Source organism: Meriones unguiculatus, chromosome 2 (genome assembly GCF_030254825.1).
Source record: "Meriones unguiculatus strain TT.TT164.6M chromosome 2, Bangor_MerUng_6.1, whole genome shotgun sequence".
Taxonomy (NCBI): domain Eukaryota; kingdom Metazoa; phylum Chordata; class Mammalia; order Rodentia; family Muridae; genus Meriones; species Meriones unguiculatus.
In genome coordinates this window covers 108,362,852-108,385,860 of record NC_083350.1, presented here as the reverse complement: position 1 = coordinate 108,385,860, position 23,009 = coordinate 108,362,852, and the positions used below count along the sequence as shown (strand labels likewise).

The window sequence follows — 23,009 nt, the reverse complement described above, 5'->3', positions numbered from 1 at the left end:
ATAAGAATCAACTACCTTCAAGGGCTGGTTTTGCTACAGATAGGTTAAGCATTTACCAGAAAACTAGCACATCCTGGAAGGTAACAAGATCTGAATCTTGAGTTTTTCTGAAAGGAAATAAACACTAACATATCACATTAGGATATTATATACCGCCACAGTGCATTAACAGAGCACATTAAGATATTTTACAAAGGTAAGTTTACAATCATCCAGTTTAGTGTTAGTTTGAAGGTGATTCCAAAGCACACCCCTATATTTAAATAAAATTAGCTTTTTTTCAGTAAGGAGTAAACATAGCTCAGATCACCAGCCAATAAATATTTTTTACTTAATTTAAAACAGACACTTTGGATAAAACCATTTTGTTACTATTAAGAATTACTGAGGATGATGTTAGGCCATTTTATATTCTTTAAACATATTAGCCAAGTATGAAACAGAGGAAAAAAAGAATTTTCTGGGTGTCAAAATAAAGCAAATTTTAAATTATTTCCCCATGGAAAATCACATGAAAACCGTTTACTTGGCTACATGTAGAGTTACAGTGCCAGGGGCTAGAATTCTCTAGGGCTGCATGCCTACAGAGCATAAATTATTAAGTCAGAATTCTAAAAAGAAAAAATGAAAATGCATTTGGAATTCTGCCGCATGTGTTTTATTGTTTAACTTCTAGTAGTGTGCCCCACTGAATTATTTTTCTCTTACTATGCTTTAGAAATGCTTTCACTAAACTACTAGAAATGGATTTCTTCTGAATAAGAATGCAAGAAAGCAAAACACACATTTGCAGTTACCAGAGGATCTTATAGGAAAAAAAAAAATGAGTGTGAGAATTAACCATCTGTTGCTTAAAATCTTGAGATTACTTCTAACCCACGCTCCATCATAAATCCATAGTTCTTATATTTAATTGCTGTTTAATATCATGTGAATTAAATATTAGAGTGAGTCTGAAAAAGCAAAGTCACACTGGTCTATTATTAATCATTGTGTGGTGACAAGTCATCCACTATTTTTCATTAATGGGTACCATTTATTAAAAACCATATGACACAACTCTTTTTTTTTTTCAGAGAAGTAAGAGAGTTTACAGACAAATATGAGTGATCATGGCTCTGAGAAGAAATCTTTAGGTTTCCCCAAATTCCACATTCCAATGTGAAAGCAATTTCATGAAGTTTTTTTTTATAGTAATAGAACAAAGAAAAAGTCATAAATCAAGACAGTTTTCAAATACATTGGTGGAAACATTAATTAGTTACAGCAAAGCAGGGAAGTCCATTAGAGGCCTCAGGTGTTCTCTAACATTTCTTAACCTCTTGGTGGACTAAACTGGGTTTTGTTAACGTAGTCGAAAAAGTTTGTTAGTATCCATATGTTAGGTCCGACCCAGGGTTGAGCAAGCAATGGCTTTTCATAGGGCTAAAGGTTGTTCAAGATAAATTGTTATTAGACTCTGGAGTTATAACATCCCAACCCAGTCAATCACCTCTCACAGAGACAGCTTTTTTTTCAAGAAGTTCCTCATGTCTGCCAAGTATCACTTTTTGTTCAGAGGAGTTTGGGTAAGGGTATTAGATATCATCATGTCCAATATAGCTGGTATCACTGATTCTGGTATACATGATGTTGAGTAGTGGGCATCACTAAGAAGAAAGAAATAGCTAGCAAAGCCATTAAGAAAGAAACTCCTACCAAAATATCTGAACACAGGGGTCTTTCCTGAGACTGATATTCCAACCAAGGACTATGCTTGGAGATAACCTAAGACCCCTGCGTAGATGTAGCCCATGGCAGTTCAGTATCCAAGTGGGTTCCATTGTAATAGGAACAGGGACTGTCTCTGACATGAACTGATTGGCCTGCTCTTTAATTACCTCCCCCTGAGGGGGAAGCAGCATTACCAGGCCACAAAAGAACACAATACAGCCACTCCTGATGAGACCTAATTGACTAGGATCAGAAGTCCTCCCCTATCAATGGACTTGGGGAGGGGCATGCATGCAGAGGGTAGATGAAGGGAGGGATTGGGACAGGAGGAGGGTGGGAACCACAGGGGGAATACAATGTGAATAAAGTGCAATTAATAAAGAAAAGAAAAGAAAGAAACTCCTGAGAGCTTTGTTCATTTCCTCTATATTTGCTTTCATCTGTGTGGCAATTTCTTTGAGAGATTTGTTTGTTTCCTCTTTGTGTGTCTCAATAACTGGATTAGCATATCTTTGAAATCATTTTCCTGTGTTACTGATGAATTGGAGTATCCATTGATTTTGGAGGTTGCTGGTGAAGCCATAATGACCTGATTTTTGTTGGATGTGTTTTTTCGCCCACCTCTGGACATTTGGTTATCTGTAACCTTCACTGTTTGTTCCTAGATTCTGCAGTTCAGACTGGTACCGTCTTTCCCTGGCTGGAGAATTCTTCAAGAAGATGAGAGAGGTCCAGTGGTTTCAGTGTGTGCGCTAGTGTTTTAGCTGTACCTGTGGGAGGAAAGTCCGAGGGCACAGAAGGACAAATGCAGACAAGCCTGTGCACGTGCGTGTGCATCGAAGTGTGCCCTGAGGGACAGGGTGCTAGAGAATGTAGAGGCCTTCAGTGTGAGGGAGGGATGCTTTGCAGGCACTGAAGGGGTAGTAGGCGCTAAAGGTATCGAAAGCACTGGTGATGATTGTGGGTGCAAATTCCCTGAGTACGTCAGTGGCCTACAGACTGCTGGTATTCCTCTCTAATTGAGCTCCAGGAGTTATTTGCCTAAACTCCACTGGTAGATCCACAGAGCAGGGGCTTCAGTGTCCCCAGAAACCCTCTGTTTCCCACAGTGGATGCGTGGGTGGGAGGGATCTAATGTCTGGCTGCTAGCTTAGAAGCACCCTGGACCTGGGGCTCTGCAGGCACTTGAGGGTGCCCTCACTCTCTAGCAGGTCAAATCCTAAAGCACCAGGGTTCCTCCTGTTCTATACTGGCTGTTTTGGACTTGCTGAGTCAAATGTGGCAGGATGAGCTCAGTCAGCTCACAACCCAGATACCCATCAACAGAGGAATGGATACAGAAATTGTGGTACTTTTACACAATGGAATACTAGTCAGCAATTAAAAACAAGAAAATCATGACATTTGCAGGCAAATGGTGGGATCTAGAAAAGATCATCCTGAGCGAGGTATCCCAGAAGCAGAAAGACACACATGATCTTATAAGCGGGTACTAGACCTATAAGATAGGATAAACATACTAAAATCTGTACACATAAAGAGATAAACAAGAAAGAGGACCCTGGGTAAGATGATCAATCCTCACTTAGAAAGACAAACAGGGTGGACATTGGAAGTAGAAAAAACAAGTAACAGGACAGGAGCCTACCATAGAGGGCCTCTGAAAGACTCTACCTAACAGTGTATCAAAGCAGATGCTGAGACTCATAACCAAACCTTTGGCAGAGTGCAGGGAATCATATGAAAGAAGGGGGAGTTAGTATGGCCTGGAGAGGACAGGAGCTCCACAAGGACCAAATATATCAGGGCACAGAGGTCTTCTATAAGACTGTTTCTCTAACCAAGGACCATGTATGGATAGAACCTAGAACCTCTGCTTAGATGTAGCCCATGGTAGTTAGTATCCAAGTGGATTCCCTAGTAAGAGGAACAGGGACTATTTCTGACATGAACTCAATGACTGGCTCTTTGACATCCCTCCTCCCACGAAGGGAGGAGCAGCCTTGCTAGGCCACAGAGGACATTGCAGCCAGTCTTGAAGATACTACTGATAAACTAGGGTCAGATGGAAAGGGAGGAGGACCTCCCCTAGCAGTGGACTTGGAAAGGGGTAGGGAGGAGGAGGCTACAGATGGGATACAAAGTAAATAAACTGTGATTAATATAAAAATAAAAATTATATGAAAAAAGAAACTCCTGGATCATATTCAAATGATTAGCCAACATGATAGGTATCTGACCTTTTAAAATCTCCATCCTCCAAACCTAACAAAATTTATCTTTGAAAATACTAGGACTCATACTTAAAATTAAAATATTCAAGCACATTGACCTAATGGAGAAACATAACAAATAACACTTGCCTTTTCAGCAGCCAACATTAACATTAAAAAAACTATATATTCCCCTTTATTTGCAGTTACTTCTATTCCATGGACAATTTTACTTATGTTTGGAATACTTAAGAAAATTCATTATTTTCAAATTTTAGAGTTGTTTTTTTGTTCTTGTTGTTGTTCAGTTTGATCTCATGTGGGGTGCCTCTAGCTATAGCTACAGGAAGTGAGTAGGGACAATCCATCAGATATTTTTCACAAAAGTTTACCATTTATCAAAACCACCAGTTACAACACTTGATGTTTCACATATTATTTCTAATATGCAATACATTCTTATCAGAAAATTATTTTGCATAGCAATGAAATTGTTATTTAGAAAGAAGAAGTATTAGATCCAAGGTCAAAGAGCTAGCAAATAAAAAACCAAGGGGCCTCAAATAAGCCTTTCTGGCTGCAAGCTGCATGAGTTTACTGACTTTATTGGCGATTACCCAGCCAGACCACTAAGCTCCCTTAACTTGCTGCAAAGCCATGCTTTCCCTGGGGAGAACATAAGCATCATTTTGGAAAGAGACTCAGTTATCTGCACACACACACACAAACACACACACTGTGGAGGAAAGCAGCTCAAAACAGATGGGACTGGAACGAAGAGTTCTCCCTGTCTCCTAGGATGGTCTGTTTTATTCACCTCACAAATGGCACAAATTCTCCTTTTGCCTTTGTGCCAGGAGCAAACTAAATACTGTTTCTTTTATTTATTTTTTTCCAGGCAATAGAGACACCAACTTGTGACAAGATAATTACAAATCCAAAGAAACTGCAGACCTAGAACTTGCATTTCCAGGTCAAATCATAGCCGGTGGCAAAAATTATTTTCAAAGGGAAGGTTGTGTGCAGTGAGCTTTCTTTAAAGATAGCATCAATACATATAAAGACTAGAGTTAAAAACAAATTAGCTGGGCCCCCTGAGCGAACATAAGAAAATCTGGGCAAAGTAAAATGTTAACAGTTGTATTGTGATAAATTATGTATGTCCAGGAACATAGAATTAAAGAGAAAGAGAGAGAGAGAGAGAGAGAGAGAGAGAGAGAGAGAGTAATGAAAGCAACATCTTCAAAAGATATCTCAGAGACCAGTGCTAATATTTTCCCCTTTTTCGTTTTTTATTTTTAGTACCATCAGTTCCTTTATTATTATTAATTATAATTTATTCACTTTGTATCCCTACTGTGACCCCCTCCCTCATCTCCTTCCAATCCCACCTTCCCTCCCTCTTCTTCTCCTATGCCCCTCCCCTAGTCCACTGATAGGGGAGGACCTCCTCCCCTTCTATATCTAACCCTAGCTATCAGGACTCATCAGGACTGCCTGCATTGTCTTCCTCTGTGGTCTGGAAAGGCTAAGCCCCTCAGGGGGAGGTGATCAGAGTTCCTGACACAGAGTTCATATCAGAGACAATCCCTGCTCACTTTACTAGGGAACCCACTTGGAGACTGAGTCTATGGGCTACATATGAGCCAGGTTTTTAGGTCCTCTCCATGCATAGTCTTTGGTTGGGGTATCAGTCTCTGCAGGGTCACCGTGGCCCAGTTGTATATTTTGGCTCTATGTTTCCTTTTGGAGCTCCTGTCCCCTTCAGGTCTTATTTTCAAATGTGCTTTTATTTATTTGGTACGTTTATTTTACCAGGTTCTGTGTGGATTTAAAAGTAGAGCATGGTCATTGTATAAAACACAATGTTTCTGGCAAGTGTTTGTATTTCATGCTTTTTTCCCCTAAATGTAGTAATAATATATTAAATATTACCCAAAGCAAAAGAAGTGATGTATGTTAGTTTATTTTTCTTTTACTCAGAAAAAGGAAAGCACACTATAAGCTTCAGTTTATCAAAATCTTCTTCAGGGGTCCATTTCTAAATTTGCTCTGATTCAGTTACACATCCAACAAATAGCTTTTATATATTTTCATTTTGCTTGTTACATAAGTACTTGATTCATCTGTAAAGCTCATTTTTCAAGAATCCATTTGTCCTGTTCTTTAACGTGTCTCAAATATTATAGCAGTAACTATACTATCCAGTAACATATTAAAATTTAACTTTAGGTAGTCTGAACATCACTCGTGCCCTTCAGACCAAACCTATATTTTATACTTATTTGTCCCTAATGCCTTAAGCTATTCTGGACACTGAAATTTCATATTCACTTTTGAATAAGTTTGAGGTTTCCTGAGAAGAACCAGAAGACTTTCCATGCTATGGTATTGAAGAGTTCAGTCTAGAGATATTTAGCATCTTCGTTTTGATAAGACATAGACTACACAAATGCATGCGTTATGGACTAGATTGTGATATTTCAACACGTGCGCTGGGCACTGGTCAAATCGGGAACAACTTTCCAGAGTCAGATCTCTCCTTCAGTCATTTGGTCACCTGAAAGAATTTCGGTCAACAGGACTAGAACAAAGTGTCTTTCTTTATCTGATGAGTTAAGGTATGTTTGCCAGCTCTGGTCATTTCTTTACATTGAAATCTTTATGCACCACACTTCTATACTTTCATAACTTACATAATTGTGAGCTCTAATTGTCATTCTAAGCTGCAGGACACTAGAAATTATTTTTTTTTTCTATCTGGATTTTGGTTCCTTCTACCCAAAGTTGGTTCCTTTTACCCACTCTACCTCAAACCCCTATCCCATTAACAACTCCTAGTAGCTGCTATCCTGAATTGAGATCAGTATTTCTTGTTTATCTTCTTTAGGTATAGAGATTTTAATATGTTTATTGTATCTTATAGGTCTAGTACCTACTTATAAATGAGTATATACCATGTGTGTCTTTCTGCTCCTAGGATATTTCACTAGCTAAGGTCAGATGAAAGGGGAGGAGGACCTCCCCTATCAGTGGACTTGGAAGCAGGCAGTGAGGAGATGAGGGAGGGAGGATGGGATTGAGAGGGAAAAGGGGAGGTGGCTACAGCTGAGATATAAGTGAATGACCTGTGATTAAAATAATAATAATTAAAAATATTTGATCATTAGTAAAAAAAAAATAGGTCTAGTGTCCACTTATAAGTGAGTATATACCATGTGTGCCTTTCTGCTTCTGGGATACCTCACTCAGGATGATCTTTTCTAAATCCAACCATTTCCTTGCAAATTTCATGATTTCCTTGTTTTTAATTGTTGAGTAGTATTCCATTGTATAAGTTTACCACAATTTCTCTATCCATTCCTCCATTGAGGGACACTTGGGTTGTTTCTAGCTATTATGGCAGCCCCGAGGGGTTGGTAGCCTTGCCAGGCCACAGAGGAAGACAATGCAACCATTCTTAATGAGACCTAATAAGCTAGGGTCAGATGGAAGAGAAAGAGGGCCTCCCCTATCAGTAGACTTGGAAAGGAGCATGGGAGGAGATGAGAAAGGGAGGGTGGGATTGGGAAAGAATGAGAGAGGGAGCTATAGCTGGGATACCAAGTGAAAAATAAAAAAATAAAAATTTAATTAAAAAAGAGATTCTTTCTGTTCTAGGCTTGTTAAGAGTTAGCTGCATTCCATTAATTTGTTAAGTAGAACTTTGAACATCCATTTCCAAACAAAATAAAAATTTTATTATTTCAACCCTGATATATGGGTTATTTCGAAAATTGTAATATCCATCTATCAATCAGAGTATTTTTAGTCATGTATTGATTTTAACCAAATGAGACTTAAATTTGATTATATGAATGTTGTCTCCTCACCAGCTTCTAGTCATGAAGTTTTTCAGTTGAGCTGTTTCCTTCCATATTTGGCTCATCAATATACTTATCAGCATAGTTTTGTTTGCTTATTTTTTATTTTTAATATTAGTTACAGTTTATTTACTTTGTATCCCAGCTGTAGTCCATTCCCTCATTCCCTCCCAATCCCATCCTCCCTCCTTCATCTCATCCCTGCCCCTTTCCAAGTCCACTGATAGGGGAGGTCCTCCTCCCCTTCCATCTGACCCTAGCTTATCAGGTTTCTTCAGTAATGGCTGCAATGTCTTCCTCTGTGGCCTACCAAGGCTGCTCCTCCCTCAGGGTGGGGGTGGGGGTCAAAGAGCCAGCCATTTAGTTCATGTCAGAAATAGTCCCTGTTCCCCTTACTAGGAACCCACTTGGATACTGAGCTACCACGGGCTACATCAGATCATCTGTAGGTATCTTCATCCCCGATCTCAAGCTGTACTACAGAGCAATAGTAACAAAAACTGCATGGTATTGGCATAGAAACAGAAAGGTAGATCAATGGAACTGGATAGAAGACCCAGAAATAAATCCACACACCCATGAATACTTGATTTTTGACAAAGAAGTCAAAACCATTCAATAGAAAAAAGACAGCATCTTCAACAAATGGTGCTGGTCCAACTGGATGTCTACATGCAGAAAAATGAAACTAGATCCAATTTATCACCCTGCACAAAACTAAAGTCCAAGTAGATAAAAGACCTAAACATAAAACCAGATACACTAAATTGGTTAGAAGAAAAAGTGGGGAAGAGCTAGAACTCAGCAGTTTTCATTTTCATTTCATTTTCAGTTTCATTTTCAGCAGTTTTCATTTCTCTATGTTCTGCTCAAAAAGCAAAATAAATACACTCCTTATTTTTGCAAGTGAGTACAAGGATTACATTATAGCAGAATTAGACTCCATTACCCCACAAATGTTATATAAAATGTTGTCATGTAAAATATTGTTTTAAGTAAAATACTTTGAGAAATGACGCTTTCACCTATACATATTAAATGGCAACTCATAATTAGAAGAGTGTGAAAATCTAAGGTTAACCTAGTAAAAAAATATAAATGCTAGATTGCTTCATTAAAAATAAGCCTTATATTGATTTTATACTTGTTCTTTAAGATGAAAACTAAACATTCAAGTACTTGTTTTGGTCACACTGAAAATTAATAATTTTGAGTAAAATTTGAAAAATTAAATTAAAAAATTTATCACTCAAAATCCATGATTCTAAAATGAAAATAGATTAATAATAATGATAATAAAGCTTACAGGTGAGGCTTCACTTTGTTGTTTTGAGTTTTGTTGTTTTTTTTTTTTTTTTTTTCAATGCAGTTTATTCAGGAACATTGAACAATCCTCGGACCCCGGGGAAAGCCAGCCCACAGCTTAAATAGCCTCTGGGTAGCCAACCCAGGCGTGCCACGGGGGCAATGCAGATAGGTCCACATACATGGAAGCAAGCCAGATCCTCGGCCTTAGCCAAATGTGGAGTTGTTCGTGACAGAGAGCACTCACCATCGGGAAGGTGGAAGGCGGAAACCAGCTCCATCTTTAAGGCATAGCATTCCGCAGCTCTCTACAGTTCCCCCTTTTTGTTTTAGACGCATCAGGCAAGAGTAGAGGTCTGATCTCTGATATTAGAAATAAATTGGGACTTTGTACAGATGTTCATTTGAGATAGGGTTTCAGTGTGTGGCCCTGTCTAATATGGAACACATTCTGTAGACCAGGCTGACCTTCAACTCAGATACCTGCCTACCTCTGTCTCCCAAGTATGAGATTAAAGGCCTGCACCACAACTTGCCTGACCCCTCACTTGTGTCTGTACTTCTAGAATTACCGAGGCCCTTGGACTATATCAATTTACTATTTTTAAAAAGAACTTCCTTTGTTGCTTTATGATGATTTAAACTGTTTTGTTTTTGTTTTTGTGACAGGAAAATGTTTACTTTTCAGTTTTGAATGTAGCTCATCTCAGCAGACAGATTTTGTAGTTGCCAATTAAAAGATACTGTTCAGCAACTTCCCTGCATGATAAACCAGCTTTGTCTCTGTCTCCAGTGCGTCAAAGCAAGCATATTTACATTGAAATTCCTCCACGGTACTCATCTCCAACTGCAACCCTGTGACTTTGCTGAATTTTTGTATGTTTTATGACTTATTGCTGAGAAGCCTACCTGTATCTAGGAAAAGAAAGAAAAATGGAAAGAAATTATTTTCTGTAAAGACTATCACAAAGAGGAGAAATGAAAACACAGTTTCATTCCTCAGTCTGTACAATCTAACTTGCTCACTATTAAAGGATGATTTTAATCGTCAAACTTTGAAATTTTATTTAATGTTTGTGGTAATGTATTGACTGAATCTCAGACATACATAAATAAACAGGCAGCTGTTTGCAATTTGCATTTTATCGGTTTTGAAAGAGCACAATGTTCTTCCTTCGTCTTATTTTCAGAATTTGCATTTTATCGCCGTTGGCTACCCACTATATACTATGGAGTACTTGAGTATCGCATTCTTGGAATTTTCATTTTTGATTGTAAATCAGATGATTGCTGGCGCTTTTCTCTTTTCTCATTTTTCTCTTCTCTCAACCTCCGAGTTTACTTACTCCCATTTCTTCTTGGCTCTAATAATAAAATACACAAGACATTTAATTTTCTTTACATTTTGTCTGGGACATTGTTAATTCATACATATTTTTTAACTACCATGAGATCTAAAGGCAAAAAATAAAAATAAAACCAGGGTTAGTACTTTATTCTGTAAATTTTCAAAATGCTGTTCAAGCTTTCTCGGTTTCTTTTTCATGTTTTTTGACCATTGCATTTTTAGATGGATGGTTGGAGAAAGACTGAACTAATATTGCATTTAGAAGACACCCAGAAAGAATGGAATGAATATCCCATAATATGAAGATAGGCACCCCCATATTCATTCTGGTATATCCCTATCAGGATACACATGGGGCCACAGGGGAAGACTGACAAATGAGAATCTCCCAAGCACCTTTTGCTTGTGCCCCTGATTTTCATAGGCAGCCCTTTTCTCTTCTTTCCATGTACACCCATAGCATCCTGCAATCTTCCCAAAAGAATCCTCTGTCCCGTTTACACTTCTGTGGTCTTGGCTGTGACAGCCACACAGAAACAGGCAAGCGGCAGCTTGTGCTTTCTCTCTTTCCTCTAGCAATCCATCTGTCCACTGGGAAATGTCACAATGGCTGTTTTGAGCCCTAGCAAAGATATGTGTGGGAAAACCACAAGCTCATCTTTCTCTCTTCATTCAGAGGATGACAACAAAAACTAGAAAGGATGAATTTGGAAGCTACCAGTTTCCCAAAAGCATATAAGAAAACAAACTTCAGCTTCATAAAATACTTTAGATTCTCATTTTAGAAAGTATTATGTAATATGTGTATCTTAAATCTAAGTCCTCATTCTTCCTGAAGTAATAGATCTTTGTACTCAAATTCACTTGAATTCAATAATTTCTTAGTCATTCTGTTTCCATAATTCAGTCACATTTAAAGGTTTTTATTGAAGTATTTTTTGTTTTTCCTCCCCCCAGACTCTGTGCTGCTGTTACTAATTTCTGGGATGGGTCAAGGAAAACCATAGCTTACATGTGGCAGCCAAAGAGAGAATACATAATTTTGACAAACCTGATGCAGCTGAGTCTTGAGCCAGGTAACCTGCCTAGGGTTTCAAAGCATTAACATGCACCATAAACCCCTGGTCATGTTGTTAGGATGAGATTCTGCCACAGCAGATACATGTTGAGATTCCACATTTCTAATGAACTCCCAGGGGATGACATAACAGCTGATCCTCAGATTATACTTATGTGAACAAGTGTTTACTCCCTTGGGTGCTGGACTGGTTTTTACTTATATTTCTCTCAGGGGCCATCTTGTTTGAGATTAAAGCTAAGTACCACCCTCACCCCAGAAGAGTTCAACAATAAATGCATCTTTCTGAAGTTCACCCCATCAGCTGTACCCAGACTATGTTGGGAATTCACTCTCTGGTCTCTCTTTCTCAAGACTGTTCTGTCAACCTTCACAGGACTGAGTGATGCCCACCTATATCCCCCAAGGAAATAGAAGCAGTCATCAACAGTCTCCCTTCCAAAAAAAGCCGTGGGCCAGATGGATTCAGTGCAGAATTCTACCAGACCTTTAGAGAAGAGCTAACTCCAATTCTCTTCAAACTATTCCACAAAATAGAAACAGAAGGAACATTACCAAACTCATTCTATGAAGCCAGTTACCTTGATACCTAAACCACACAAAGACCAACAAAAAAAAGATAACTTCAGACCTGTCTCTCTTATGAACATTGATGCAAAAAAAACTCAATAAAATACTTGCAAACAGAATCCAAGAACACATCAAAAATATCATCCATCATGACCAAGTAGGCTTCATCCCAGGCATGCAAGAGTGGTTCAACATACAGAAATGCATAAATGTACTCCACCACATAAGCAAACTGAAGGAGACAAACCACGTGATCATCTCCTTAAATGCTGATAAAGCATTTGATAAAGTCCAACGACCATTCATGTATAAAGTCTTGGAGAGATCAGGGATACAAGGCACATACCTAAACATAGTAAAGGCAATATACAGCAAGCCTATAGCCAACATCAAACTCAATGGAGAGAAACTTAAATCAATCCCACTGAAATCAGGGACAAAACAAGGCTGTCCTCTCTCCATATCTCTTCAACATAGTACTTGAAGTCCTAGCTAAAGCAATAAAACAACTAAAGGAGATCAAGGGGATACAAATCGAAAAGGAAGAGGTCAAAGTGTCACTATTTCCAGATGATATGATAGTATACATGAGCGACCCCAAAAATTCTACCAGGGAACTCCTACAGCTGATAAAGACTTTCAGCAAAGTGGCAGGATACAAAAATCAACTCAAAAAAAAAAAATCAGAAGCCCTCCTCTATACCAAAGACAAAAGGGCTGAGAAAGAAATCAGGGAAACAATACCCTTCACAATAGCCACTAATAACAAAAAGTACCTTGGGGTGACTCTAACCATCAAGTGAAAGACCTGTTTAAAAAAAACTTTAAGTCTCTGAAGAAATAAATTGAAGAAGATATCAGAAAATGGAAAGATCTTCCGTGCTCAGATTGGTAGGATTAACATTGTGAAAATGGCCAGCTTACCAAAAGCAATCTATAGATTCAATGCAATTCCCATCAAAATACCAACTCAGTTCTTTACAGACCTTGAAAGAAAGATTCTCAGCTTCATATGGAGAAACATAAAACCCAGAATATCCTAAACGATCCTGTACAACAATAGATTACCAGGAGGTATATCCATCCCTGATCTCAAGCTGTCCTACAGAGCAATAGTAATAAAAACTGCATGATATTGGCATAGAAACAGAAAGGAGGATCAATGGAACTGAATAGAAGACCCAGAAATAAACCCACACACCTATGAATACTCGATATTTGACAAAGAAGCCAAATCCATTCAATGGAAAAAAGACAGCATCTTCAACAAATGGTGCTGGACCAACTGGATGTCTACATGCAGAAAAATGAAATAGATCCATATTTATCACCCTGCACAAAACTAAAGTCCAAGTGGATAAAAAAAACCTCAACATAAAACCAGATACTTCAAATCAGTTAGAAGAAAAAGTGGGGAAGAGCCTAGAACTCATTGGCACAGGAGACAATTTCCTGAACAGAACACCAACAGCACAGGCTCTAAGAGCAACAAACAATAAATGGGACCTCATGAAACTGAAAAGATTCTGTAAAGCAAAAGACACTGCCGTCAGAACAAAACGATAGCCTACAGACTGGGAAAGGATCTTCACCAACCCTATATCTGACAAAGGGTTGATATCCAAAATATATAAAGAACTAAAGAAGTTAAAAAGCAATAAATCAAGTAATCCAATTAAAAAATGGGGTACAGAGCTAAACAGAGAATTCTCTGTAAAGGAATATAGAATGGCAGAGAAACACTTAAAGAAATGCTCAATGTCATTAGACATCAGGGAGATGCAAATCAAAACGACCCTGAGATTTCACCTTACACCCATCAAAATAGCTAAAATCAAAAACTCAAATGACAACACATGCTGGAGAGGTTGTGGAGAAAGGGGAACCCTCCCCCATTGCTGGTGGGAATGTAAACTGGTACAACCACTTTGGAAATCAATCTGGCACTTTCTCTGACAATTAGGAATAGTGCTTCCTCAAGACCCAGCTATACCACTGCTAGGTATATACCCAAAGTTTGCTCAAGTACACAAAAGGGATACTTGCTCAACCATGTTTATAGCAGCTTTATTTGTAATAGCCAGAACCTGGAAACAACCCAGCTGTACCTCAACAGAGGAAAGGATACAGAAATTGTGGTATTTTTACACAGTGGAATACTACTCAGCAATTAAAAAGGAGGAAATCATGAAATTTGCAGGCAAATGGTGGGATCTTGAAAAGATCATTCTGAGTGAGGTATCCCAGAAGGAGAAAGACACACATGGTCCATACTCACTTATATAGACCTATAAGATATGATAAACATAATGAAATCTATACACCTAAAGAAGATAAACAAGAAAGAAGACCTTTCCTTCCCCCAGATACTCCTACAGCAGTTGTTTAAGTGCTTGGTTGGGGAAAAGGAAAGGAGCTCCTGGGGTCCAAAAGTAGCCACCCTGACAGTAGCAGGCAAAGAGTGCATCCTTGACATTCCAAATGCGACTCTCTCAGATGGAGCCATAGCAAGGCTTATAATTTAGAAATGCCCAGTTCCTTCAAGATTTTCATCATATCTTCAGTTTTCCTCTTCCCTTTCTCTCTTCCCTTTCAAATTAAGTTTGGTCACATATCACAATCCAGCCAAAGTTAAGAGAAAATGTGGTCAGTTAAATAATGCTGCATGAATATTCTCTTACAGCAGAATTTGGTTTGTAAGATTAGGGGAAATATGAAGCTGTCTCTACTACATAAATGTATACAGATTTGGGGTACTAACTCACGGCTCAATTCAAACAAGGTTTTAAAAAGTGTCACATAAGCTGTTTACTTGAGAAAAAGCAAAATATCTAGTGTTCATGTGAACCTTCTCGGGTCTCTGGTATAAGACCTTATGGATTTAGAATACTTTAAATTTTCTAAGATATTTATTTAGATACAAGTTCTCTATCTGAATTATTAGTAGTCTGAAGAGTAATTTGTATTGATTGAAACTATTTTCTAAATAAACTAAGACATCAGCCTGTTTAGCAAAAGACCCACCTATGGTCAGGACCCCTACAAATATCTAACCTGAGATTTCCAGTGTTTCTGTTCAGTGTTCAGTGAGCACAGTGTATAACAAGAGGGAGATATAATCACTTGATACCTCCTTAGAGATCGATTTCATGCACTGCTAACTCTTACTAGCCTATATCCATCTATGATAAATGCAGCAAGCATTAAGACATAGAAATCTTACCGCATCAATAGGTAAAGCTGAACACATCAATAGGTAAAGCTGAACACCAGGAAACAAAGGAACATTAACTTCCCACTAGGGAATGACTAACTCCCCAGCCTCATAAGTTCTTAAGTGATCTTGAAATTTTGTATTAATTTTAAATGTTTTAAAATATGTTTCTTTGGGAGAGGGCTACAGCTAAGATACAACGTAAATAAACTGTAATTAATATAAAAAATAAAAATTAAAAAAAATTTGTTTCTTTTTAAAAAAATTTTTTTAATTATTTACTTTATATCCAGATCGAAGTCCCTTCTCATCCGGGTCCCACCCTTCCTTCCTCTACCTTCTATCCTCTTCCCCTAGTCCTCAGAAAGGAGAAGCCCTCCTTTCTTACCAACTGACCACAGTCTATCAGGTCTCACCAGGACAGCTTGCATCCTCTATCTCTGTGACCTGGCAATGCCACCTATCCATAGGGAAGTGATCAAAGAGCAGACAACAAAGTCCATGTCAGAAACATCACTGGTTCCCCTTACTAGGAGAACTACATGGAGACTGAGCTGCCTATGGGCTACATCTCAGCAGGGGGCCTAAGTCATGTCCATGCATAGTCCTTGGTTGGTGCACGAGTTTCTGTACTCCCCATTTCCTCCCCGACTCTGGGCCCAGTAAAATCTGTTCTTGACAGAAGAACTTGTTAATTTTCAGGACTACATGGCACATTGAAGTTACCAGTGAATATTTACCTGGATATATCTTTTCAGTTTTTGAATAAGTTTTGGAAAAAGGAATTCTTCTTCTCCAGGCTGAACCATTATATGATGTTGACATATGTTTATCTGAGAAAATAAATAAGGAGACTGCTGCAAATATTGCTAAATGGAACAAGTATAGTCCAAAGACATTTCAAAGCTATAAACACCTCAGCAGTAAAAACTACACCTGTGTTTCCTCTACCATTTGATAAGTGGGACAACCAGAACACAAGCCCAGTTAAGTGATCAGTAAGCGTGGTTACAAATCTCTTAAAATACTGTTCATTTTCTCAAATAAGTTTTTATTCCATGAGGCTAATCTAGAAGACAGAACAGTTTATGGATACACTATTCCACTACCTTTTTTCTGTGACTTAAGATAATCTTTTACTAATATTTGGAGAGACTATGAAGTTGAAGAAGAGCACAGAGGGGCTTTGTGGGAAGACTTGGAGGGAGGAAGTGAAGGGAGAAATGATACAATTATATTATATTATCTCAATAAATAAAAATTAGCATTTCAGATAAGAAATAAACTACTTTGTAAGTATTTTTAATTTTATTTTAAAAACAATAAAGGGTTACATTTTCTTTTATAAATTATGCCTCCTGAAAACAATGACCATTGAAATAGTGGGCTTGATGCCCCAACAATCAGAATCGGTACTCACAGACACAGACACAGACACAGATACAGACACAGACACACACACACACACACACACACAGAAGTACACACACACAGAGAAGTACATACACACATAAACCCACATTTATAGACTAAGTCATCTATAAAGACATGCTTTTCCTGACTCACTAACATTGTTATATTTGTGTTCTCGGGTTATTACGACTCATCTATAGTTCTCCGAGTGTAGCATAATAATGCGAAGAATTTTCTTTTCGTGTTATTTTTGTGCATTGATATTTGCATGAACGAGGCACAGCAGTATCCAGTATAGTTGCTGGCGCATTCAGTCCACACATCTAGACACTGACAGCACACTGTGCTAGTTAGCATTGTAGTTTTCATAACCATCACAGTAGTACAGCTAAAATAGTACATAGAATAGCACAGTAATAAAATTACAACAGTTTCTTCTTACTGCATACTGGTTTGCTTACATATGCCTGTATGCCATTGTATCCTGAAGCAAATAAATAAAATGAAATAAGTACTTAAGTTGTCAAAGACAGACATAGAACCTTTTCCTATGTTTCCAAAAGTTCCTGACAATTGGAACTCATAAAACATTGTGAATACAAAGCTACAACGTGAATTATGGAGAACTGAATGGCATTTTGTTAAGTCGAGAGAACTGAAACCCGACTTCAAAAGCACAAAATTCATCTAAAGCAGGAAGAAAAAAAAAAGACTCTCCCCTGTGGCCTTGTACTTCCTGACATATGCCATGCCTTTGCCTATTATATGATGAAATGATTTAGAAGGGCATGGTGGGAGAGATGAGAGGTTGTCAGAAATATTGCAGTTAACCCTCACACTAACCCTTTCAGAAAGTAATCATGATGTCCTCAAGAAAAGCCTGGGTGGTAGTCTGACAGTAATAATTGAGCAGTGCACTTGGTGGAACAAGAAAATGTCAACCACGTAAAAATGATCCTCCCTAGTGAAATGAAACTACACAGGGCGAACAAAGTGCAGGGCATGGAGGCAAAGCTCCAGGGAGGCGTGGTGTCAACTCATCAGCACCCAGCATGTCCTTTACATCATGTGCACGACTGCTCATGGATGCAATCCTCCGGCTGGCATTGAAGAAGCTTCAATGATGGTAGTCCAGGAAGAGCAGCCAGAGGGAGGAAGTGAAGACTGGCTTTCCATAGTGGAAAACCTACACTAACGCAAAGTGCAGTCAAGACTGAACTACGCCAATAAAGAGCCTCACCTGGACAGAGGTGGAGTTTGGGTTCCTTGTTGACATCAGCTTTGTTGTGGGACCCACCACTCGTGGGCCTGCTTCGGGGAGGGGCATTCAGAGTCACAGTTCTTACTGCGTCTCTTTGAACATGCACATAGGAGGTGTTCTCAGCATTTCGGTTTCTATTGTGATGATGGTAACTCATCTTATGTTTGGAATTTGGGGCGTGTGCTGCTGCAAAACAAAGGAGTAGAGATGGGGGACAAAACAAGCTGGATTCACATTCATAAAAATAGGCTGCACAAAAGCATGCAGGAAAAAAAAATAGAAGACAATCCTAGCTAACGCATGACTCAATCCAGGAGAATTGGGTAACCTTTAAAGTAGACTTTAAGTTCTATGACAATGAATTGCTCCATGGAGTGGGAAATATTTGACATTTAATGTCTGTGAAAAATTAGAATTAGAAATACCAAACACTTGGATACCCTACCTCTCCGCATTCCAGAGCCAGGAAAGTTCTTTGGTTCATCATAAATCCATTTTCTTTTCTTCACACCTTTAAAATGAGGCTTCCTCACTGGCTGGACATCATTCACTTGGAGAAGATAAAAATTTGTAGTTTTTAAGAGATACTTTAATCTGAAAATTACTGAGGTGATAATTACATATCTGTGCATTCTCACATCAAGCAAAAGCATGTCACTCTAAAACTAGTTTTTAGAACAAAGAGAGAGTGGTTTTTAAGTGTCGAAGATTCCCCCTTGGAAATACAATAATGATAAAAAAAAAAAAAAAAACTTTGGTAAGTTACTTTCCTTTTAAAAAAAATCTTATTGTTCTCTCAAAGGAACGTGTGAACTCTTTAAAAGAACAGAAAAGTGCACTCCAATCATAATTACAAATCGCAGCATAATGCTATTTTAAGGTTGTAATTGTTATCCTCAAAATAAATCTTTTTGTACATTTTAAGCTCAAACTACTATTTCTTAATGCATTAGATTAATACATAAAGCACTTTTTTTGAATTTCACTTTATCCCTTTTTACAGTGTTACGGGGTTAGATGTACAGATAGTTTGGTTGAGTGAGACTGAATATTAGAAACTGTAAGTTTCCAGTCATATTCATCTCGCATTTTACAAGCATATATTCATGTCACAATTTCTACATGCATTTTTGGTTTTTCAAAACTTTCTAAGAAATATCTTTCAGAGATTTTTAAACCAATTTCATTCTGTTATCTACAAATGACTGCAAGGAAAATGACCATCAGGGTACAGATTACAGTTGCCCTCCACTAGTAAACTGATGCATCTATCTTTGCCTTAGCTTTAAGCTTAAGCTTTAAGCCCTCAGAATCTTTGCCCTCTCTCCACACATCATGTCCCATCTCCATCCCAAACTTCCCTATGAAAGATGTAAACATCTAAAGTTTTAACAAGTACCATTAACACTAGTTTCCTGGGGGAGTTTATTGTGGATCTCCTTCAGGGCCTCAGAACCAAGAACATTACAGGAATTCAGAAAATGAAACAAGTAAGAGGTGGAATGTGGTGGTTGGAATAGGAATGGACCGCACTGACTCCTCTGTTTGAATGCTTGGCCCATGGGGGGTGCCCTTATTAGGAGGTGTGGCCTTGTGGTAGTAGGTGTGGCCTTTTTGGAGGAAGTGTGTTACAGTTAGGGAGGGTGCTAAGGTCTTCTATGTTCAAGCCCCATCCAGTGTGGAGTCCATTCGTCTTCTGCTGCCTACCAATCAAGATTTAGAGCTCTGGGCTTCATCTCCAGTACCATGTCTGCCTGCCCAATGTCATGCTTCTCGCCATGATCATAATGGACTAAACCTCTGAAACTGTAAACCAGCCCCAATTAATTATTTTCCTTTGTAAGAATTGCCTTAGTCACGGTGTCTCTTCACACCAATGGAAATATTGGTGTGGAAACCCTAACTATGACGGGAAAGAAGAGAAAGAACCAAGCAGAAATCATCAAAGAAGTACCTGAAAGCACCATTGCCAAGAACAAGCCAAACCAAGAAAAATGGCCCACAACACTCACAAAGCTGCCAATATGTTCCATAACGGGCAAAATCCAACGTGCTGTGCTAGCAACTTCCTGCAGGGGCGGTTTACTATTACATTAATGTGCACCTTAAATGAGTGGATTCCTATGACCTGTACCGCAGTCTGTACTCTGGAGTTAAAAATTTTATTCATTTGCTCCTTAAAACTGCAGACTTTTCAAACCGGACTTTTTCCTTTCTCTTTCCTTTTCGAACTCTATTCCAAATAAGAAAAGCATACCCCTAATAAGACAAATGCAAGTGATAGTACTACTGTCTTACTTGAAGAGGGGTTCTCTCTGCAATTCATGCTGATATTCTCAGTAGCATTCAGTACATGTGTTGTAGGAACTAGGCGAGAAGTTAGGGGGTGCTTTGGATGAAGACTGTTTTTGCTTTCTTCTAAGGCAAATTGAAAGAATAAAATGCCAATATTAGTAAAAGAAACACTTCAAATGGGTTCACATTCTGTGTGTGTGTGTGTGTGTGTGTGTGTGGCATTTTCTAGAAGGCAAATTTTCTAATTGCCACACTATCTCTCAAGTACCAATGAAACAAACAAACAGAAACTAAACTATAGCTATCATTTCAACGCAAAATGGAGTAGTTATGTGCCAAATTTTTTAACATCTCTTAGAAAACCTTAAATAAATTGCATGCCTTGCAATATCAAGACACTCATTTGCTCTGTGCTTGGCAGAGGGACTATGCAATAAATTTTCCACAATCATGAGGATGTTCTAAATCTATGTTCTTTCACACAGTAGCCAGTAGCCACCTTTAATTAACTGACTATTTGGTGTGGGGGCTGGTGCAGTTGAAAAGCTGAATTTACAGCTTTATTAATTGCAGTTAAATGCAGACATCATGCATAGCCAGCCACTGGCCCTCAAAATAACTTAGCTGGGTTTTTTGTTTGTGTGTTTGTTTGTTTGTTTGTTTCCATGAATTTCATTGATGAAATAGGGATAAAAAATTAATTCCAAGTAGGAGACAGATTTACATATGAATTTCCATTCAATAACTTGACACAAATGTCTTTTCTACACTTCTACCAGAACACTCCAGCTGCAGACTGTTACAGTAGCACAAAGCTCTAGAGCAGATGATTTAGCTCTAGAGCACTGATTCTCAACCTGTGCTTCAAGACCCCCTTACGGGATGGAATGACCCTTCCACAGGAGTTGCATATCCAATGTTTACATTATGATTCATAACAGTAGCAAGATTACAGCTATGAAGTAGCAATGAAAGCAATTCATGGCTGGGGCCACCATGATATGAGGAGCTGCATTAAAGGGTCGCAGCCTTTGGAAGGTTGAGAACCAGCAATCTGGAGTTTTCACAGGTTGTTAGCAATTATTGTATAATGGGTATACCCTCACAAGAATGAATCTCTCCAGTGTTCATGAAGTGTTTCTAAGTAAATTCAGTCATTATGTTTTAAGTAGCAGAAAGGAAACTTGAAAGGTCCTGGTATTGCATTTAAGAAGGACAATAACTTTAGAGCTGGAAGACTCCTCTTTGTAATGTCATTTTGCAACAGACAGACTGTTCAGACTAGAACACAAGCTATCAAAGTTAAAACAATTAAGCACACAAGTAGTCCAGAGCCTTAGGGCTCTGGAGTCCTGTTCAGTACTTTTTGATATATTACCTTTCGGTTACATTTGGTTTTCATAACAGCTAAGACATATGCTTGACTTACCTACCGAAAATACAAATGGGTCAATTTTATAACAAGATTCAATTACCTTTGGCATTTGAACATTTTGAGGTAGTTTCTTTCTCTTCAGCTAATGCTTCACTTTCATCCACTCCAAGAAATATGATCCTCTGTGGAGCATAGCAGTCACCTCCTAGAATAAAATTTTACAGTCAGAGGCAGCAATAGCAAAAAGAGGCATATGAGTACCTTCCAATACAGGAATGATCTTTTTACAATATCTCTCATGTCTACGTTTGCTTAAACATGTCTCAGATTGTGCTATCCCTATACCACTACATATTCTACCAGAGATGCTCATGTTAATGCATGTGTATTAAAGTGTGTGTGTGTCTGTATATGCCCATGCTACACTTCACATGTAAAGATCAACATGTAAAGGGACAACATCAACTCTTGGTTTACATCATGATTTCTTGCTTGCTGCTACATTTGTCTCCAGCTCCCATCTTGCTTTAGAGACACTGAGATCAGGGACATGTGATATTGTTTATGAAGGTCCTGTGGATCCTCATTCTTACCTGCCAAACTATTTACCTACTGAGCCATCTCTTGAGCCCCTAGATAACCTCTCTTGGAAAATATTCAGTTGAGGATGTAGCTCAGAGGAGGACTTGCCTAGCGTGCACAAGGCTCTAGATCAATCTGAATCCTCACTGTGACAAAAGTAAGCCTTAAAAACATAGTTATGGAATAGCCTGTGGGAAAATCACACAAGATGTCTTCAGTGGTACAATAGTGGCATTTATATCTTGGGGATGATGAATCATCTAATTGATCCTAAGACATGTTTATAGAAGGGTATTCACTCCTGGTTGAATCATCTAATTGATCTTTTTTTTATTTTTTTTTATTTTTTTTATCAGTTACATTTTATTAACTCTGTATCCCAGCCATGTCCCGATCCCTCATTCCCTCCCAGTCCCTCCCTCCCTCCCTCATCTCCACCGTGCCCCTTTCCAAGTCCACTGATAGGGGGGACCTCCTCCCCATTCATCTGATCCTGTTTTATCAGGTATCTTCAGGACTGGCTGCAAAGCCCTCCTCTAAGACATGTTCATAGAAGGGTATTCACTCCTGGTCCTGAAAACCTAGCCAACCACCTGTGACTGGTGAAGCCATGGAACCAACTCCTTCTGTTTTTCTAAACCAGTATAGTTCCTAGCTGCATTCTAAAGACATATAATCATATTCAAATTAGTATGGCTCTCATCCTCGTCAAAGAAGCATCTCTTTACAGCAAACAGTGACCATTACCGAAGGCTACACTGGTCAGAATGCTCTGAGAA

At 38.5% G+C, this 23,009-nt stretch overlaps 1 protein-coding gene across 2 annotated transcripts in view; it reads right to left on the bottom strand.

Annotated features, from left to right (window-relative positions):
- Nucleotides 1-10,143: 10,143 nt before the first annotated feature.
- The window catches only part of C2H12orf50 (chromosome 2 C12orf50 homolog), a 31,646-nt gene continuing 18,780 nt past the window's right edge, over nucleotides 10,144-23,009 (bottom strand). The window contains exons 8-13 of one of the 2 annotated variants that reach the window (XM_021628746.2): nucleotides 21,749-21,853; nucleotides 20,277-20,396; nucleotides 18,424-18,528; nucleotides 17,958-18,164; nucleotides 16,045-16,137; nucleotides 10,144-10,458 (exon numbers count right to left, since the gene is read on the bottom strand). In XM_021628746.2, coding sequence (XP_021484421.1) covers nucleotides 10,433-10,458; nucleotides 16,045-16,137; nucleotides 17,958-18,164; nucleotides 18,424-18,528; nucleotides 20,277-20,396; nucleotides 21,749-21,853 — 656 coding nt within the window. In that variant the 3' untranslated portion in view covers nucleotides 10,144-10,432. The remainder of the gene's footprint in view (nucleotides 10,459-16,044; nucleotides 16,138-17,957; nucleotides 18,165-18,423; nucleotides 18,529-20,276; nucleotides 20,397-21,748; nucleotides 21,854-23,009) is intronic. The other variant, XM_021628747.2, reaches the window with a different exon arrangement.